Consider the following 18,989-nt stretch of genomic DNA (forward strand, 5'->3'; position numbering starts at 1 on the left):
TCTTGAAGTTTCTGTGCTTTTGTCTTCAGTTTGTTGTCCTGATTGTCCAGCCTTACTGTGTCCCTGACATTTTGCTTGATTTTGTGTGTGCAAGCTTCAAACTGCTGCAGTGCCTTTTTATTTCCTGCGTTATGCTTTTCTGCCCCCACCTTAAAGCAAAACTGTGCATATTTCAGAGTGGCCTTTTATTGTGGGCAGTCTAAGGCACACCTGTGCAATATTCATGCTGTCTAATCAGCACCTTGACACACCTGTGAGGAGGGATGGATGATCTTGGTAAAGGAAAAGTTCTCACTAACACAGATTTATAAAGATTTGAGATTCATGGGTCTTTTGTGTATCTACAGGGTGGGCCATTTCTATGGATACAGCGTAATAACAGGGGAATGGTTGGTGATATTAAAGTCCTGTTTGTGGCACATTAGTATATGTGAGGGGGCAAACTCCTCAAGATGGGCGGTGACCATGGTGGCCATTTAGAAGTCGGCCATCTTGGATACAACTTTTGTTTTTCAATAGGAAGAGGACCATGTGACACATCACACTTATTGGTAATGTCACAAGAAAAACAATGGTGTGCTTGGTTTCAACGTAACTTTATTCTTTCATGAGTTATTTACAAGTTTCTCTTTGTTCACAACCATTGACATGTCGAAGAGGTTAACACGTGAGGAGCGGATCGAAATCGTTAACAGCATGTTGGGACTCTGGGATGGATTCTGGGTCATGGTGGGAAGATGTTCTGACACACTACCCAGAGCTTTCCCGAGCGGCACATATTGATTATTTTAGGACAAAGAAATCAGAAAAATATAATGCACTTAAATGATTATGACAGTGATTTGGTTCAACGGTTGAATAAGGCATCTGCACTCAGGGAGCATCTTGATTCGAGATATTTTCTTGGCTCACAGAAAGGACTCAGACTCCTATTGCCTCATCATCGACCTCGATCTGCCAGTGTTAGCATCTAAATGTACATTACACATGTTACTGTTAATAAGAACCCAGCAAACACTGAACAAAGTAAGAGAAACTGAAACCATCACATCAGGAATCCACCCCCAGCAACATTTTTTTAAAAGACTGCTCGTGCTAAGTGTGTTACTCATACCCAGCGTCCCCGTAACGATAACAGCAGTTTTAATAAGAGAAAACAAGTATTTAATTATGACGTATTAGAGTAAATATAAGATTCCCTCAGTAACACCTGTTATAATGCGATTACACTGAATTATCCATAAAAGCCCTTAATAATGATTTCATGCTATGTGAGTCATAAAGCTGTGATAAAGACCAAGAACAGTATAACAGTTCACTATCATTCTAGAAAAAATAACATATGCAGCAGCGAGATAAACTCAGACTAATGACAGTCCACATTTCTTTTTCATTACGTGGCCAGCAGGGTACATGTTTGGGGTTTTCTTCTGTAAGTGATGCCCTGTGAGAACAAGACAATCAGCAGGCTGAAAGGAGCTGCTGAGGTTAGGCCACCGGGTACCACAGAGGACCTTCTGAGGTCTGGTAGAGTTCAGGGACGGGAGGAAGCTGCTGTTACTGGGCAGACCGGCAGCATGGTAGGCAGGGTTTATCTCGCTGGTGCGTGAAATAATATCCCAGCACCAAAGATGTAAATGTTTGCTTGATAGAATGAAGCTAAAGGTATTTTTCGAAAGCATGATACTAAATGTTTCTAACTCTGTGTGACTGACTCTGCTGCTCTAATTAAACTGGGCGTAGGGCAGCAGAGTTGGTTTTGTAATAGACATAGAGGCCTGGGTACACAGCCTCTGTGAAGGTGGTGCGGAAGGTGTAGAAGTGACTCAGTGTGTTATGGGAGACTTTGTAGAAAGACAGAGTGCCAGCAGGCCAGTCAAGAAACACTCCGACTTTGCTGCAGCCGGTACTGGGAAGACTTTCGCTCCACACTTTACCATTATGCCAAGCACTGAGCTCTTGCTCGGACACACCAAAATACCAGGATTTGGTATTACAACCGAGCCCTGCATCGTCACTCTTCCCCTTCCTTACAATGCTTTGGTACGTAACAGCTACACCAACGTTATTACTAGAACCAGTACTCCACTCCACTTCCCAGTAATGGCACCCAGTCAGCCCCTCCCTGCACAAAACCTGAGTCTTTGTATCAAACCTCTCAGGACAATCAGAATACGTATGCCATGCTCCACACGTTGCCTTCTTGTTGCCCTCAGACAGAATCAGGTAGTTGTTTGCAGTGTTTGGGTCCAAGGTGAGATCACAGGCGTCTGAATGACAGAAAAAGAGTCACTTACTAATCATTATTATCCACTTTAGAACACCAGACTCACATACAATAATGTCAGCATGCACATTAAGCCTTTAATAATTCTAATCAGCATGCTAATTAGGAGTAAAAATTATATTATTGCTGAAAGATGACACAAGTGGATTAAAGTGGACTTACACCAGATTAGATTTTGTCTGTCTTTAATGTTTTCCACATCAGGGACAGCAGGCTTTGAAAACTCTTCAGTGACCCGACGGCCCTTCCTGTAGTGGTAGATGGTTGCTCCTTTGTATTTCTTATTTGTTTCTGATGCCACAATGAAGCTAAACCTGCTGCTGCTCTTCAGGCCTTTGGCGATGCTGCAGAACTCTTCAGCTTTCTGTCTCAGGTTGGCTACCACTTCAGCTGAGAAGAACCAGTGGTCTTTTGTTGGTGGAGTGAAACTGTCATGACAACGCAAGTATTTGTACATCTGGTCCAGGTAGGGGTCGTCGGTTTCCACAGAGGTGAAAACAAAGCTCAGGACATCGTCTACATCCTGAGCAAGAACCGCTCTGTCGAACTCGGACTCATCTTTAGTGATTTTTATCCCCTTCATTGCTTCCACACAGGACCTGATGACGTTGATTTCTCTCTCTGTATTATCTAACCACTTGTCTAAGTTCTCCAGACTGAATGGTGACTTCTCCTGGTCGTCTAAGAGTTTCTCCAGTGAACTGTCTTCTTTACCCTCAAGAATGGAAGGGAATGTCTCCATCATAGCCTGTCTCAGCTTTTTTCCACTATCTTCACAGAGGTTTTGGAAACGCTTCAACTTTATGTGAATCTGTGGAAAACTCTGAACCACGTCTTCATCCAGAGAGTCATTGCATCTCATTTCCATTTCTTTGATGATTTCTAGCGCATTCTCAGCTTTCCTCAGTAACCCGACACAAATCTCTCCCTTCATCTCTTCAGCGGTTGGGTCCAGTTTCTTCAGCGGTGTCAGCCACACTTTGACAGGAACTGTTTTCTCTCCATTTCCTCCAAGGAGCTTTGGAAGCTGTGAGTAGGTCTTCACTGCATCTTCAAATGTTGAAGGGTTGCTGTCGAGAATGAAGTCTCCGTAGAATTTGCAGGAGAATTTATCAGTCACAGCTTTTTCTTCTTTACTCCGCTTGACGTCAACCTTTGCCTCAGAACTATATACAATGATCATCTTAACTGCTGCCTGCATGTGGACCTTCGTCTCCTGAACACTGCTGCTCTCCAGCTTCTCGCTGTCAAACACAAAGAAAGCATGTGCCCCATATTGGATGCCTGTGACTACATGTGTTGCGTTGCTTTTCTTAATGACGTCTTGTATTTGTGTGGTTTTTGCTTCAAGGTGAGTCATTGCCAGCCGTTCAAATGCAGTCGTAGCTTTGAACTGAAGCGTCACTCTGCTCTGGTTCTTGAACTTCTTGTTGTCATTCAGAAAGCTGCAGGACCCACTCTTTTCAGTCAGTCCACACAACCAACTAGTTTTAGAATATGTATCTACATCCAGCAGAGAAGACTTGGTCTCAATGGAGTCTGATGTAGTAATTTCGTAGGTGGTGCTGGCCTGATTCTGCCTAGTGCTGTACCTTTTAATTGTTTCTCTGTCCCACAGAGTGAAATCTACAGAAAACACAAAAAGGAAATGTTTTTGTGAAAAAATTATTAACATTTCTGTTGATTCAGTAGGAATAAAGCCGATGAGCCACACCATGCAGATATGGGAAAGAGTTTTTGGAGGTAGGGTAAGGAGTGAAGTGATGCTCAGTGAGCAGCGTTGTGACTTCATGCTGAAAAAGAGCTACAGATGGCCTGTGGCATTGACTTCCCAAGTCATGCACCAGTACCCCGGAAAGACTCCTCCTGCACCAGCTCTGACCCATCAGACCACATCAGGATCACCTTCAGTTTGCATACCAGCCCCGACTCTGCGCTGAGGCCACCATCATCTACCTGCTCAATCGTGCCTACACCCATCTGGAGCACTGTGATGGTCGTGTTTGACGTTTCCAGTGCTTTCAACAGTATCAGGCCGACCCTCCTGGGTGATCAGCTAACAGTGATGCAGGTGGATGCTGCTCTGGTGTCCTGGATTGTTGTTACCTGTTGTTACAGGAAGATCACAATATGTGCGTCTTCCACATAGCGTGTTTGACAAGGTGATCGGCACCACAGGGGACCGTCCTCTCCCCCTCCACCCTCTACACCACAGACTTCAGCCACTGCACACAGACCTCCATCATCAGTAGGGTTTCTGATGACTCTGCGGTGGTTGGATGCATCAGTGAGGGTGATGAGTCAGAGTCCTCATCACCCCCATTAGGGTCTGAGAGGTGAATGTTGTCCAAGATAAAGACAATACTGGACAATACCTCCCACCCACACCATGACATGCTGGGCAATCACAGGAGCATGCTCAGTAAGAAGCCGAGATTACCCATAATGCACCACAGAACGACCATTATCCTTGATCAATGGTCTTTGATCAGTGATCTTTGATTAGAGGTTGTTGATCAATGATCCTGACAATTTGCATATTAATGATGAAGGAGCTGACCTTCCAGCCCATTGTTCCTTCAGTGGTTTCAGTCATTATACAAATGTCCTGTTTATAAGGTTGAAACCTGCAGTCAGCTGAGACTGAAGACGTCACCTGATGATGATGATACGTTTCTCCCACTGAAAATATCCAGATGAACAGAATCAAGCTTTTGGGTCATCTCACAGTTCTTGTGTTTAGTGCTGACAGCTTCTGACAAGAAATTCTCCTTTCTGCTGTTCAATACTGAAGAAATGTAAACTTTTTAAAATGATGCCAAACTGCAAAACTCTTAGCTGTGTCTCTAATCAAACCTCTGTCACCTCAGCAGCATCAGGTAATGCTCACCTGCTGATTCATGGTTTTCTTAGTTTTTGTTCTACTGCAGAATATTTTCAAGGTTATCTGCTATAAAAAGTGAGGACAAGAGAATCTCCTTCATGTTTTTCTGTGTTTTATCCTCAGTTACTTTGACACAGAGGCCTCTGCTGTGATGCTCACACCTCTGATGAAGTCTCACAGTGTCAGCTTTGGTTTATACGTATCCACATTTTTATATCTATGTGATATTTCTGTCTGAGTCAAAACCAAATCAACTCACGACTCTGTGAATCTGACTCGAATCAGTTATAGAAATCGAAATCGATAGCCAGCCCTGTGATAGGGTGCCAAGAAAGGAACTGCAGTACCAATGGAAGCTTGTATGGAGTTTTTAAAAGCCTGGTTTAAAAACAGGTTTAGATGTGATGTTATAATCCAGGGGTGGGGAACTCCAGGCCTCGAGGGCCGGTGTCCTGCAGGTTTTAGATCTCACCCTGGGTCAACACACATGAATCACATGATTCGTTCATTACCAGGCCTCTGGAGAACTTAAAGACATGTTGAGGAAGTCGTTTAGCCGTTTAAATCAGCTGTGTTGGATGAAAGACACATCTAAACCCTGCAGGACACCGGCCCTCGACACTGACAAAAGTTTTGTTTTTTAACTGTTTACTGAAGCATATTCCAATTATAGCTTTAAAATGGACATGGGCATAATGTGCAGACACTCAGTTTTACAGCACAGTACTGCAGCTTTCATTCCAGGATATCCACATTCAAACTGTCCTGGTGTGATGGTCTGGAGTCTGTGGACTCCGTGTTCCTGTTTACATTTATTAATATTCTGTGGTTTTGTTTATTTTGGGCTGTTTGTAATTATTCTTAGTGTTTTGTGTCCTCTGTGCTCTCCTGTTCCATGTTTCGTGTTCCTATGTTCTGTCTCCCCAGTCTGTGTTAAGTTTGCGTGTTTAGAGTTTTGTTGGTGTGTTTCCTGTTTTATTTTGAAGGTCCGTTTCTCTTGTCAGTGTTTGTAGTTTTGCTTCCCCTTGTCTCGTTATGTCCAATTAATCCCAGTCGTGCCTCCCTCCTGTCTTCCCTGATTGCCCTGTGTGTATTTCAACCCTGTGTTTTCTCGTGTGCTCTGCAGGTTTGTTTGTGTATTTCCCTGAGTCTCCCTGCATCTCCTTTTCAGGGCTGTTGCTGTTAGTTTACTTCAGTTTAGGTTATCCTCGGGTTCTGTTTCATGCCTACTGCGTTTCTATTTATTTCACCTCCCTAATAAAACTCACTTGCATCTGAAAGCTGCCTGCATCTTGGGTCCTTCATTAAATTCCTCACAGCTTGCCCTGCTAGTCGGGACAGCTGGTGCCAGGTGTACTTGTGGACATCTTTAAGTTTGAACATATCTCAGGGTCTTGCTCTCAAGTCAGGGGAAAGGTGAGCGGGAAATGGACAGACGGATTGGTGCTGCGGCTGGAGTGATAAGGATGCTACACTGTCAGTGGTCCGAGAGAGCTGAGCGTTAAAGCGAAACTGACGATTTACCAGGTGATTCACATCCTTCCCCTCACCTACAATCAGGACTTTTGGGTAGTGACTGAAAGAACAAGATCGTGATTACAAGTTTAGAAGATATGCTTTCTGCCAAGGGTGGCTGGTCATTCGAGTAGAGCCGCTGCTCCTCCACATTGAAAGGAGACAGTCGAGGTACTTCGGGCATCTGCCCAGGATGCCTCCTGGGTGAGGTGTTCTGGGCATTTTTCTGGCCATGTCATATTTTGTTCAATTTAATTTGATTTATGTAGCACTAAATTCTAAATTCATGTATGTATTATTGTAGGGTCTCCCTTACACATAAAGCGCCTTCAGGCGACTGTTGGTGTGATTTGGACTGTATGATTAAAGCTGAGTTGAAATTGAATTGAATTGAATTGAATGTGTGTACTGTCCGGTGTTGGTCAAGTTACTTGAAAAAAGTAATTAGTTACTAATTACCGATTACTTCTCCAAGAGAGTAATCCCATTACTTTACTGATTACCTTTTTCAAAAGTAATTAGTTACTTAGTTACTTTTTGTTTTTTGTTTTGCCTGTCCCGTTTGGTTCTTTTGCATCAGAATTGTTGTCTAAAGGCAAAGAAAGATGCCCGACGGATTTACTTTACCAAATGGACCATCCCAGCCTTGCCTTAATGGTCTATTTGATTCACCTTTTATTGTTTATTTTATTTCTTTTTTTATTTTCACTTGCTAGATACGGGACAGACTTGAATGAGGAAAAGAAAAGGGAGAAAGGAAGACGGGGAAAAACAGCGGGGAAGAGGGACGGGGATAAAGGGCAAAAAAACAAAAACCAACTAAATAAGCAGACAAAAAATGCATCTATCGATCACCTGGATCACCTGTTGAGAACGAAAAAAGAAAACTAGCAGAAGAAGACTACAGCAATAGAATAAACAACATCACAATGATATATGGGAATATGACAGTAAATACTAAATATTAAACATTATTGTGCAGCACGTGAGATCGACAGAACACAGTGTGCTTTGAGGTAGGAGCCAAAAAGGGTGTAGTTTGTGGGTGTGATCACCCGTGTGTACACCTGTGAGCATGGACGCGCTTGTTTTTTGTTTTTTTAAAAGGTTCCTTCATGTAATGATCTGCTAGAGGGTGTGGGGGGGCCACAGCCCCGTCCTCCAGGGCGTGAAGCAGGTGTGGAGGAGATCAAAACTCCAGACATCCAGAGGCCCCCAGAACACAAGAGACCAAGGAAGACCAACAGAGGGGCAGCCGCGCCACTGTCCCGGAAAGAGCTGAGGAGAGTCCCAGATGAGGGCTCACTCAGCAGCCGCGGAGCAGAAGCCAGGGGGGTTGCAGTGACGCGCCCGTGAGCTCCGCAGGCAGCCAGCCGTGCCTGAGTGACTGAGCCCCAGGCCGAGAGGCCGGGGGCACCCCACCTCCAAAGGGGCCCGAGCGAGCCCCAGGCTCCAGGCCCCGATAAGCAGCCACCAAGGAGTGAGCCGGCGTGTACCTGGACGCCCATCCCCGGACACAAAGAACCACCAACGCACCGATGTCTGAGGGCATCTGCCACCGGCAGGGGGAGTGGTGGTGGGGGGATATAGGCCTCCAAAACTTGGAGGGCCTGAGATGTCCCCAGAGAGGTGGCGTCTGATACCCAACCTGACATATAGACACAGACATACAGGCACACACAGACACAAACATCCATTCCCACCCTCATGCTCTCATATGCACTCACTCCACACTCAACCAACGTGGAGACAGACATAAAGAGACGCTGTACACACAATCACACTCCCCAAGCGTACTCTACAAACCGGGTCTAGGTACCCTTGCCCCTGGAGGGGGGAACTGCACCCAGACCCAGGTGGTGTTACCCTTTTCCCTGCGGTGGGGAGAGGCAGACCGCCCCGACTCCGCAGCAGCAGGGAGGCCCCACACTCCAGACCGCAGTCGGACGGCCAACTCCTCCTACTAGCCCCCCCGCTCCAGCAGGTCGCAGAGAACGGGGGTGGGAGAAGACTCCAAACCTCCCTCCACCCGCTCATTGTAGTGTTGATGCATGTGTGTTCTAAGGTGCAATTAAAACCCAGGAGGGCATGGAGCTACCTGCCAGAGAGCAGCAGGTAAGCGCATGGTCCCTCCTGCTAGCCCTCAATGTCTACGTGTATTTAACATTGAGAGGTGGGCAACGACGTCAGGGGTGAGGTGTACACCCTGATGGTCTTTTGGAGTCCGTTTAGCGTGCCCACCCCCAAGATCCTATATGTATGTGTTATGAGAGTGTGAGTAATGTGAATGTCTAAGTTGTGGGATAAAATTGAGGCAGAGGCAGCCAGAAGGGGACAGAGGGGGGGTAGCCTCCTCTGCACCCTGGTGACATACCCCTACTCCAAGGCCCTGCATGTGTGGGTGGTTGTGGTGGAGCGGGAAGAGGGAGGCAGCTGGAGATGGGGAGGGAAGGAAGGGAGGGGCAAGTGACCCCTCCCTGGGGCCAGCTCCCCCGCTGACCCCAGTAGGCACTCCCACACTCCGCGACCCGCCAGGGAAAGGGGGCCCAGGCCCATCCAGACCGGGGCCCAGTGCAGCAGCGCCTCCCGGCCCCACAGAGCCCGGGACAGTCCACCCAACCCCACCACAGAGAAAACTGCACCCACCCCACCATCCACTCATCTTCCAGACTACATAAGACAATAAACACCCAGGCTGAGATCTTCCTCCACCTCTCCTGTATCTCCCCCTCCTGCAGAGGGAGCTCCTGAGGAGAGGAAAGCTCCTGCAAGATGTGACAATCTCCCCCACCGGTCCAAGAACCCCCCAGGTGGCTCGATGCACTGGCGGCACCCTGCGCCAGGGCCAGGGCCCCAGCCCAGAGACGGAGCGCCCCCAGAACCTCACGCCCATCCCGGACCCACCCAGGGGCAGCCAGGCTACCAGGTCAGTAACCCATGTCCGTCAGCACAGACCCTCCCCTAGCCCCGCTGCACGCAGCCGCGAGGAAACAGTCACCTGAGAGCCAACAGAGCCCTTAATAGGCCATGACCGCTACCCCGGGTTGAGCCCCCCAAGGAAGATGCTCATGGGGAACCCCCTGACGCCCCAAGCCTGTCCCTACCCCCACACCAATCACAACAGTGAAGGCGGGACCAAACTATGACCCCCCACCCCCACTAGGTGATGGAGCTGATCAAAGGAGCCCAGAGCAATTGATCTGATGTGGTGGCAGAGGCTGTATCAAGACTAATGTAATCTAATAGATAATTTCTATATTGGTTAGAATTAAGATTATTTTTATTTTTCCAGTTCATGAGGACTGTTTTCTTGGCTATGCATAGTGCAGTGAAAACCATATGGGCGATATTCTTTTCTGTAGTGACATTATCTAAGCTGCCCAACAAACACACTAAGGGGGAAGTTGGAATGTTACATTTCAGACACTTCGATAAGTCTTCACATATCTCGCGCCAAAACTTCTGAACTGGTGGACAGAACCAAAGAGCGTGGATATAATTGTCCGGTGAATTGGTTTGGCAGTGTGAGCAGTTGTTGGTAGACGTAAAGCCCATCTTGAACATCCGATGACCTGTATAGTGCACTCTATGTAATATTTTGTATTGAATTAATTGAAGACTGGGATTTCTAATTAGATGAAAGGTTTTTAAGCAAATCTGAGACCAGAAGTTTAGGTCTAAGTTAACTGATAAATCCGCTTCCCATTTTGCAATAGGAAGTGATATTGATTCATCTGTTTTAGAAAGCATTCTGTATATTTTGGATAGTAATTTGGGGGGTTTAAGAGTAAGAAATTGAACCACACTTGGTGGTGTTTGTAGTTCAACTTGACCCGGTTTAAATTTCTTTTTTACTATGGATTTAATTTGTTGATATTCTAAAAATCTTTTCTTGTTGATCCCATATTGTGTAACTAGTCCGTCAAATGAAATAAATTATGTTCCTTCTAGTATATGTTCTAAATATTTGATTCCTTTACCACTCCAATCTGAAAAGTTTATCATATTATTGTTTTGTAATATGTCAGGGTTGTTCCAGATAGATGTACGTTTGCATGGGATTAATGAAGACTCCGTCAATTTTAGAAACTCCCACCATGCTGTCAGAGAAGAGCTGATGTTGGCACATTTGAAGCATTCATGTCGTTGGATGTTTGAGCTGATAAATGGTAGGTCTGAGATCTCTGGATTATTGCAAAGTGCTTGTTCTACATCTAGCCAAGGTTCATCTAAGAGGGTATGTTTTAGCCATCCTGAGATAAACTGAAGCCTGTTGGCTAAGAAGTAGTGCTGAAAGTTAGGCAGTTCTAGTCCTCCTTTATCCTTGGTCTTTTGTAGTGTTTTTAAGCTTATACGTGGGGGTTTATTTTTCCAAAGGAATTTGGACATACATGAATCTAGAGATCTGAACCAATCTTGTGGCGGTTTAGTTGGGATCATTGAGAATAAATAATTTATTTTTGGTAAGACCATCATTTTTATAGCGGCAACCCTTCCCATGAGTGATATGGGTAGACATTTCCATCTAGCCAGATCATCTTCTACCTTCTTTAAAAGTGGGATATGGTTTAATTTAGTTAGATCTGCAAGCTTGGGAGTTAGGGACTTAGTTACTTTTTAAAAACATTATATGCAACCTGAATACATAATAAAGTTACAGACCATCCATCCATCCATTCACTTCCGCTTATCCTTTTCAGGGGCGCTGGAGCCTATCCCAGCTGTCATAGGGCGAAAGGCGGGGTACACCCTGGACAGGTCGCCAGTCTGTCGCAGGGCCAACACACAGGGACAGACAACCATTCACACTCACATTCATACCTAGTGGCAATTTGTATTATCCAATTAACCTATCCCCACAAGTTACAGACCTTTCAGCCCAATTCTGGTTTTTGTGCATAATCCATCATATAAAATGTAATCAAATGAAAAAGTCTCTTTTTAAAACTTGTTTCATTAGTTTTAATCTTTTAACTTTATGCATCAAGCAAAAATGTAATTATATGCAACTGTCTTTGACTTGAAGAAATTCTTTAACATTTAAACCTGTTGTCTGCATATTCGGAGAGAAAATAAGAGAACGATCTTTTGAGTTTGCACTCTTTCAAATAGATGCAAGTCAAACACAGCAGGAAATAAATAAAATCAAAGACTCAAGTAACTGTAATCTAATTACTTTTTTGCAATAGTAATCCCTTACTTTACTTGTTATTTGAAAAACATAATTGGATTACCGTTTATTTACCGTACTGCCCTTCTCTGGTGCTGTCACAACTAATACCAGTAACAGCTCCAGTATGACAACACTGATGAAGAAATGTACCACAGAAGACGTGATTTCCAGAACCTTGAGCTGATTTTCCATCCTGCTATATTTATGACCGTGTGTCTGGATCCTGCCCAGACCTGCACTCTGCTGCATTTGATAAAGACTCTGTGACACAGCAGCTATTAAAACAACTGCTTCATTTATTCATTCAACAGGCTAAAGGAAGCCATCTGTGCCACTATTCAGAGTCAAGGTATAAAGACGCTCCTGCAGAAGTGATTCCAGTGAGTAATTCATTCATATTCACACTTACCTGTGTTCAGTTTATCTCTCCTTGCATCGTAGAGCATCCCCAAAGCAAAGGGACGACTCAAAGCAGCGACCGTCACCTGATCTGAGGCCATGTCTCCAACCTGAGAGAAACAATCCAGCAAAATGCATCAAAACCAAATATTTCTTTATTTATTTCCAAACTGGTCGTGCAGCACAGTTCATCGCATTCTTTTCAAATTAAAAACCATCTAGAGCAGCACACATTGATCCACATTCATGTTTTGAAAAACAATGGCGAAGTTCTGATCTTGGTGACATCACAGCACGATGGTTGCAGCCATGGTCCTGAAACAGGTTCCTGCATCAGTCAGTGTTTAAATCTTTAAATGGTTTTGATCTCATTAGACAAAATTTGCAGATCTCAGTGAATCTCTTGTGACTACAAAACACATTTTCCAAACTGATTCATATCTCCGGCACGTCCTCCAGGTCGTTCTTAAACACAGTGCATCAAAACTGCTCACTCGAGACTGATGATGAACCTGATATAATTCCAAGGATGATTCCTCAGGTAGATAAAGGAGGAGGAGGAAGATCACATGGACAATAAGATGCTTACATGTCTCAAAATATGATTTATTCATGTGAAAAGTGTCCTCTTCCTCTTTCTGCACACACAAAGTAATGTTTCCTTGATCCATTCCACCTGCTTTTGTCTTATTATTATTTTGATGGGAAACTATGATTTGAACATTTATTTTTAATACTGAATTTTGTGTTTAGAGTTGAGAGAAAGAAATACAAAACTCAATATTCAGGCTTAATTTAATTGTTCTCAGTTTTTTATTCGTTATTTTTAGCAGATTCCTTTTTCTTCCTCTCTGCCTCTCGGATCACTTCCATCATCACGCCATCGCCGAGTTTCAAGACTTACACCTGTAGTTGTGTTTCTGATTCATGTGTCACGAGTGAATCGCAGTAAAAACTTGTTAGTGAGTCAGAATTTGCAGAAAGTGGGATGAAACAATTTTCACAACCTGATTTACTAAAACACGATGAAACTATTTAGAACGTGAAGAGCATGTCAGAGTCAAATGAAATCGTCTCATTGTACAGAAGACAGAGCGAGTGAGAGGAGAGCATCCCTGATTACCTGCTGTAGGTGTGCAGTCCTCAGTCTTCTTGGCTCGCAGCTGCAGAGTCCCGTCACACCTGCAGGTTATTTTATAGCTGATAACGAACGCCTCCCTCCTCAGACCTACCTGAACACGTCCACCTTTTTTTATCTTCAGTTTCTTATTCAACAGGTTCCTGTGCAGGGTGTGGTATTCTGGAGAAAGCCTCCTTTTCTTTGTGATTTTCGCACAGTTTGGAGTCTGTTAGTGATGCAATAATGATAAGTGGTGTAATAACAAGTGTTTCCTTTTTTTTCTTTTTCTTTTTTTTCGTGTCCCGTTTGGATCTTTAGCATCAGAATTGTTGTCTTAAGGCCAAGAAAGATGCCAAGCGGCTTTACTTTACCAAGTGGATCATCATGGCCTTGCCATATTGGTCCATTTGATTGACCTTTATTATAATTATGAATTTATTTGATTTGATTTTCGGTTCTTACAGACGGGACAGACATGACTGGGGGATAGGGAGAAAGAATGAAAGAAAGAGAGGGAGAGAAAGAAAACCAAAGGGGAGAAGAGACGGTGAGAAGGAGGGGAAGAAAGAAAAACAACAAAAAAACAAACAAACACCTGGGTCACCTGTATGGAGAAAAAAAACAGAAGAGAAAGCAAACAACAAAGAGCAACATAATAAAAAAAACAGCACCATCACAATAAACTAGCTAGCAGTAGATATCAGTAGATACTAAATAATAAACGATATTGTGCAACACACAAGATAGACAGCGCACAATGTGCTTTGAGGCAGCAGCCAAGAAAGCTGTAGTCTGCGTCTGTGAATACCCGTGTGTACACCTGTGTGCACACCTGTGTGGATCAGCATGCTTGCATTCCAAAGGTTTCTCCATGTAACGATCTGCTAGGGAGTGTGGGGAGCCACAGCCCCGTCCTCCAGGGTATGAAGCAGGTATGGAGGAGGTCCAGGCCCCAGACATCAAGAGGCCCCAGAGTACGAGGACCCAAGAAGGACCACCAGGGGGGAACCGCGCCACCCTCCTGGGAAGAGCTGAGGAGAGCCCCAAATGAGAGGTCACCCCGCAGCCACGGAGCAGAGGCCAGAGGGGGTTGCAGTGGTGTGCCCGCGGGCTCTGCCGGCAGCCAGCTGTGTCAGAGAGGACCGAGCCCCGGCTGGGCCCCTTCCCCACCCCCCGGAAGGGGCCCAGGCGCCAGGCGCCAGACCCCGCCAATCGGCCACCAGGAGTGAGTTGGTACATACATGAGCACCCAGCCCCAGACACCAAGAACCACCAACACACCAACGACTGAGTGCCCTCAGTCGTTGGTGTGTTGGTGGTTCTCCGGCAGGGAGTGTGGTGAGGGGAGATAGGCCTCCGTACTTTGGATGGCCTGAGATGTTCCCAGAGAGCCTTTTCCTTTTTTGTTTTCTTTAGGTCACGAGCAGTTGTCCAAGCATTTCACTACATATCGTACTGTGTATGACTGTGTACGTGACAAATAAAATTTGAATAAAATTTGAATTTGAGAGGTGGAGTCTAAGACCCAAGCTGACATATAGACACAGACGAACAGGCGCACGCGGACACAGACGTGCATTCCCACCCCATATACACAACCAAATACTCGGCACTCACCCAACGTGTAGACAGACACAAATAGACACTGCACAGACAGTCGCACTCCCCAAACATACTCTATATCCCAGGTCCAGGTAACCCCGCCCTCAGAGGGGCAAGCCGCACCTAGACCCAGGAGATGTAACCCTTCTCTCTGGGGTGGAGGCAAGCGGACCACCTCCTTATCTGCAGTAGCAGGGAGGCCCCGCATCCCGGACCCCAATCTGACGGCCAGCACCTCCTCCCAGCCCCCCAGCTCCGACGGTTAACAGAATGGGGGTGAGTGAAGACCCCAAACCTCCCTCCGCCCGCTCATATATGTACCGGTTCACTCCCGGTGGCTGCTTGGCGGGGTCTGGCACCCGTGGCTTGTTCGGACCTCTTCCAGGGGGGTGGGGGGCCCTCGGCCTCTGGGCCTGGGGCTCGGTTCACTCTGGTGCTGCTGGCTGCTGGCAGAGCTCGCAGGCACGCCACTGCAACTGCCTCTGGCTGCTGGGTGACTCGTCATCTGGATCTCTCCTCAGCTCATCCACACACTGTTCATAGACATAAACTACACCTTTCCTGGCTGCGACCTCAAAGCACACTGTGCGCTGTTGGTCCTGCGTGCTGCACAATAACATTCATTATTTAGTATTTACTGTTATTTACACTTAGCTGGATTAATGCAATGGTACTATGTTTATTATGCTGCTCTCTATTTTTTCTCTTTTTTCTCTTTTTTTCTCTCTCAACAGGTGATCCAGGAGATGTTTTTTCTTTTTAAGTGCCCTTTCTCACTGTCCCACTTCCTCTCTGTTTTTCTGTTCCTTCATCTTTCTTCCTCCCTTTCTTATCCCCCAGTCATGTCTGTCCCGTCTGTAACGACTGAAAATAAAATAAAATAAATAATAACAACAAAGGTCGATCAAATGGAACAATATGGCAAGGCCGTGATGATCCACTTGGTAAAGTAAATCCGTTGGTCATCTTTGTTGACCTTCAAACATAAATTCTGACGGCTAAAGAACCAAACGGGACAGGCAAAAACAAACAAACAAAAAAAAAAAACAACATCTGCGTAAACAAGCTTGAACGTTTCAGGTTATGTTGTGAGTGTAAGAACACCTACAGTGTTCCCTGGAATAACGGCTGCTGTGCCACAGAAAGCAAATCAGCGGTAATCACTTCTCAGGAACTTTGCACTTGATGTTTTGGTCCCAGGCGTTCCCACAGTGCCCTGCAGCTCTGATTACATCACTCCCTCTGTGTCTGTTCACCTTTGAAGGAATGAAACCATAAAGCAAACATGGCAGAGCAACTAAAGAGTCAGTTTAAGGAAGGAGTGTTGTAATGTGTGTCGACTTGTGTGGTTATCATTGCTGAGAGATCTGATTTCTTCAGAAAACTTCCAGAAAGTGCTGCATGGAAATATCTCAGTAATGATCCTGATCCGTGCACATGCACGAGCAGATCAGAGTGCAGTCCCACACACCTCCGTGCAGCTCACCTCCTCCCGTCATCCTACAGAGACTGTAGGACACTGTGGGACACTGTGGGACACAGAGACCACCAAAAGAGTCAGTCTGTCTCTCTGGACATGCTGTACTCTGTACCACCCACTGTTATCATCTTCAGTGCCCTATACCAACACAGAGCAGCTCACCTGAGCCGTCGTTTCTTTCCTGATCTTTTCCTGTCTTCTGTTATCAGACCTGAGATGTGACTGCTTTCTGCTGTTGCTGATGACCCCAGTTAAGTCTACAAGACATGCTGTGTAAGTAAATACAAACAACGACAGTTTGGTCTGCATTTATTCAAAAATCACATCCCACAGACTTAGAGGGTCCACACTGTCTGCACTGCATATAGTGAAGTCTGCAAGTCAGTGAAATTTGTTTTGTGCCCACATTATTCTGCAGATCGTCAGAGCGAAAGTTATTGTCCATGTTTGCATAGCCCTTTTTAAAAGTATGCTTTCATGACATTATTGTGTGTGGGGTGGTGGTCAGGGCTATCCACACTGACAAGTGGGACATTGAAAGTCACCTCTCCAGTGGGGAGGGAGCCTGAGTCTAAATTGGAGTGTGTTCTATAGTAAATGCTGAAAAATGTGTTTAAGGAAGGAAATAAGTTGGTTATCTAAAAATCTGATTGTTTGCCTGCAGCAGGAGAGATGAGCCCTCCGTCACAGATGGTTACTGGGTCCCTCATCTGGGGCTCTCCTCAGCTCTTCCCAGGAGGGTGGCACGGGTGCCCCTCCAGTGCTCCTCTTTGGGCTCTCACCCTCTGGGGCCTCTGGATGTCTGGAGCCTGGATCTCCTTTATGCCTGCTTCATGCCCTGGGGGACGGGGCTATGGCTCTCTACATCTTCTAGCAGACCGTTACATGGGGAAACCTTTTGAATACAAGTGCACTGATCCACACAGGTGTGCACACGGGTGTTCACTGTTCATAGACATAAACTACACCTCTATTGGTGCTATTTCCAAGCACATTGTGCGCTGTCTGTCCTGCGTGCTACACAACAACATTCAATATTCAGTATTTACTGCTGTTTACACTTAGCTAGATTAATGTGATGGTGTTGTGTTTAGTGTGTTGCTCTGGTTTTTTGCTTGTTTTCTCTTCTTTTTCTCTCAACAGGTGATCCAGGAGATTTTTTTCTCTTCTTTCTCTTTTTAAGTGCCCTTTCTCACTGTCCCTCTCCCCTTCAGTTTTTCTTTTCCTTCATCTTTCTTTCTCCCTTTCCTATCCCTCAGTCATGTCTGTCCCGTCTGTAACAACTGAAAATAAAATAAAATAAATAATAACAACAAAGGTCGATCAAATGGAACAATACGACAAGGCTGTGATGATCCATTTGGCAAAGTAAATCGATTGGGTATTGTTAAATCCTCCCAATTCTTTCGATCTTTGGACTGGAGGAAGGACAATACTCGGTGTATAAATGCTCAATCAACAATCTTTTATTCCATACAATACAACACTTTATGAGCATAAACCATCCGGGTGGGGAGACATGCACGAAGAGGGTCACAGCAAATCTCAAACTGGTGGAGGGTTACTCAAACTCTTATAGCCTCTATTGGCCCCCACCTAGTCGTAAAAACCTAAACATTCACATTCTTTCTAACTCCTGACTTATGGCCTTGGCTCCCTATTTTGTCTGCCTTCAACAATGGTGGGGGTGATGTGCTCTCTGTCTCCTCTACTATCAGAAAAAGCAAAGTCCTGACTCTCTGCAAACAGTATTTCTTATAACTCAGCAGTATAATGCATCATAAACAATATCATTCATTCACACTGAATCAGCAATTTAATACAAATCAGTTTAATAACTGTAATAGTTATCACCTTCTTCTAATTCAGGAGAATACTACAAACTATCCATCCATCCATCCATCCATCTTCATCCGCTTTGTCCGGGGCCGGGTCGCGGGGGCAGCAGCCTAAGCAAAGAAGCCCAGACCTCCCTCTCCCCAGCCACCTCCTCCAGCTTATCCGGGGGAACACCAAGGCGTTCCCAGGCCAGCCGAGAGATATAATCTCTCCAGCATGTCCTGGGTCTTCCCCGGGGCCTCGTCCCGGTGGGACATGCCCGGAACACCTCACCCAGGAGGCATCCTTGCCAGATGTCCGAACCACCTCAGCTGGCTCCTTTCGATGTGGAGCAGCAGCTGCTCTACTCTGAGCCCCTCCCGGATGGCTGAACTTCTCACCCTATCTCTAAGGGAGAGGCCAGCCACCCTTCGGAGGAAGCTCATTTCTGCCGCTTGTATCCGCGATCTCGTTCTTTCGGTCACTACCCACAGCTCGTGGCCATAGGTGAGGGTAGGGACGTAGATCGACCGGTAAATTGAGAGCTTCGCTTTTACACTCAGCTCCCTCTTCACCACGACGGACCGGTGCAGCGTCCGCATTACTGCAGCTGCAGCCCCAATCCGTCTGTCGATCTCCGGCTCCCTTCTCCCATCACTCGCGAACAAGACCCCGAGATACTTGAACTCCTCCACTTGGGGCAGTAACTCA

At 45.7% G+C, this 18,989-nt stretch overlaps 1 protein-coding gene across 1 annotated transcript; it reads right to left on the bottom strand.

Annotated features, from left to right (window-relative positions):
• Positions 1–599: 599 nt before the first annotated feature.
• LOC101472284 (stonustoxin subunit beta-like) lies at positions 600–12,359 on the bottom strand. Its single transcript, XM_004565295.3, has 3 exons — positions 12,269–12,359; positions 2,450–3,913; positions 600–2,270 (listed from the first exon to the last, which is right to left on the bottom strand). Exons 1-3 carry the CDS (start codon positions 12,357–12,359, stop codon positions 1,729–1,731), a joined length of 2,097 nt encoding a protein of 698 aa, XP_004565352.3. The 3' UTR covers positions 600–1,728.
• Between the last annotated feature and the right edge of the window lie 6,630 nt (positions 12,360–18,989).

The sequence above is a fragment of the Maylandia zebra genome, linkage group LG8, assembly GCF_041146795.1.
Source record: "Maylandia zebra isolate NMK-2024a linkage group LG8, Mzebra_GT3a, whole genome shotgun sequence".
NCBI classification, from domain to species: Eukaryota; Metazoa; Chordata; class Actinopteri; order Cichliformes; family Cichlidae; genus Maylandia; species Maylandia zebra.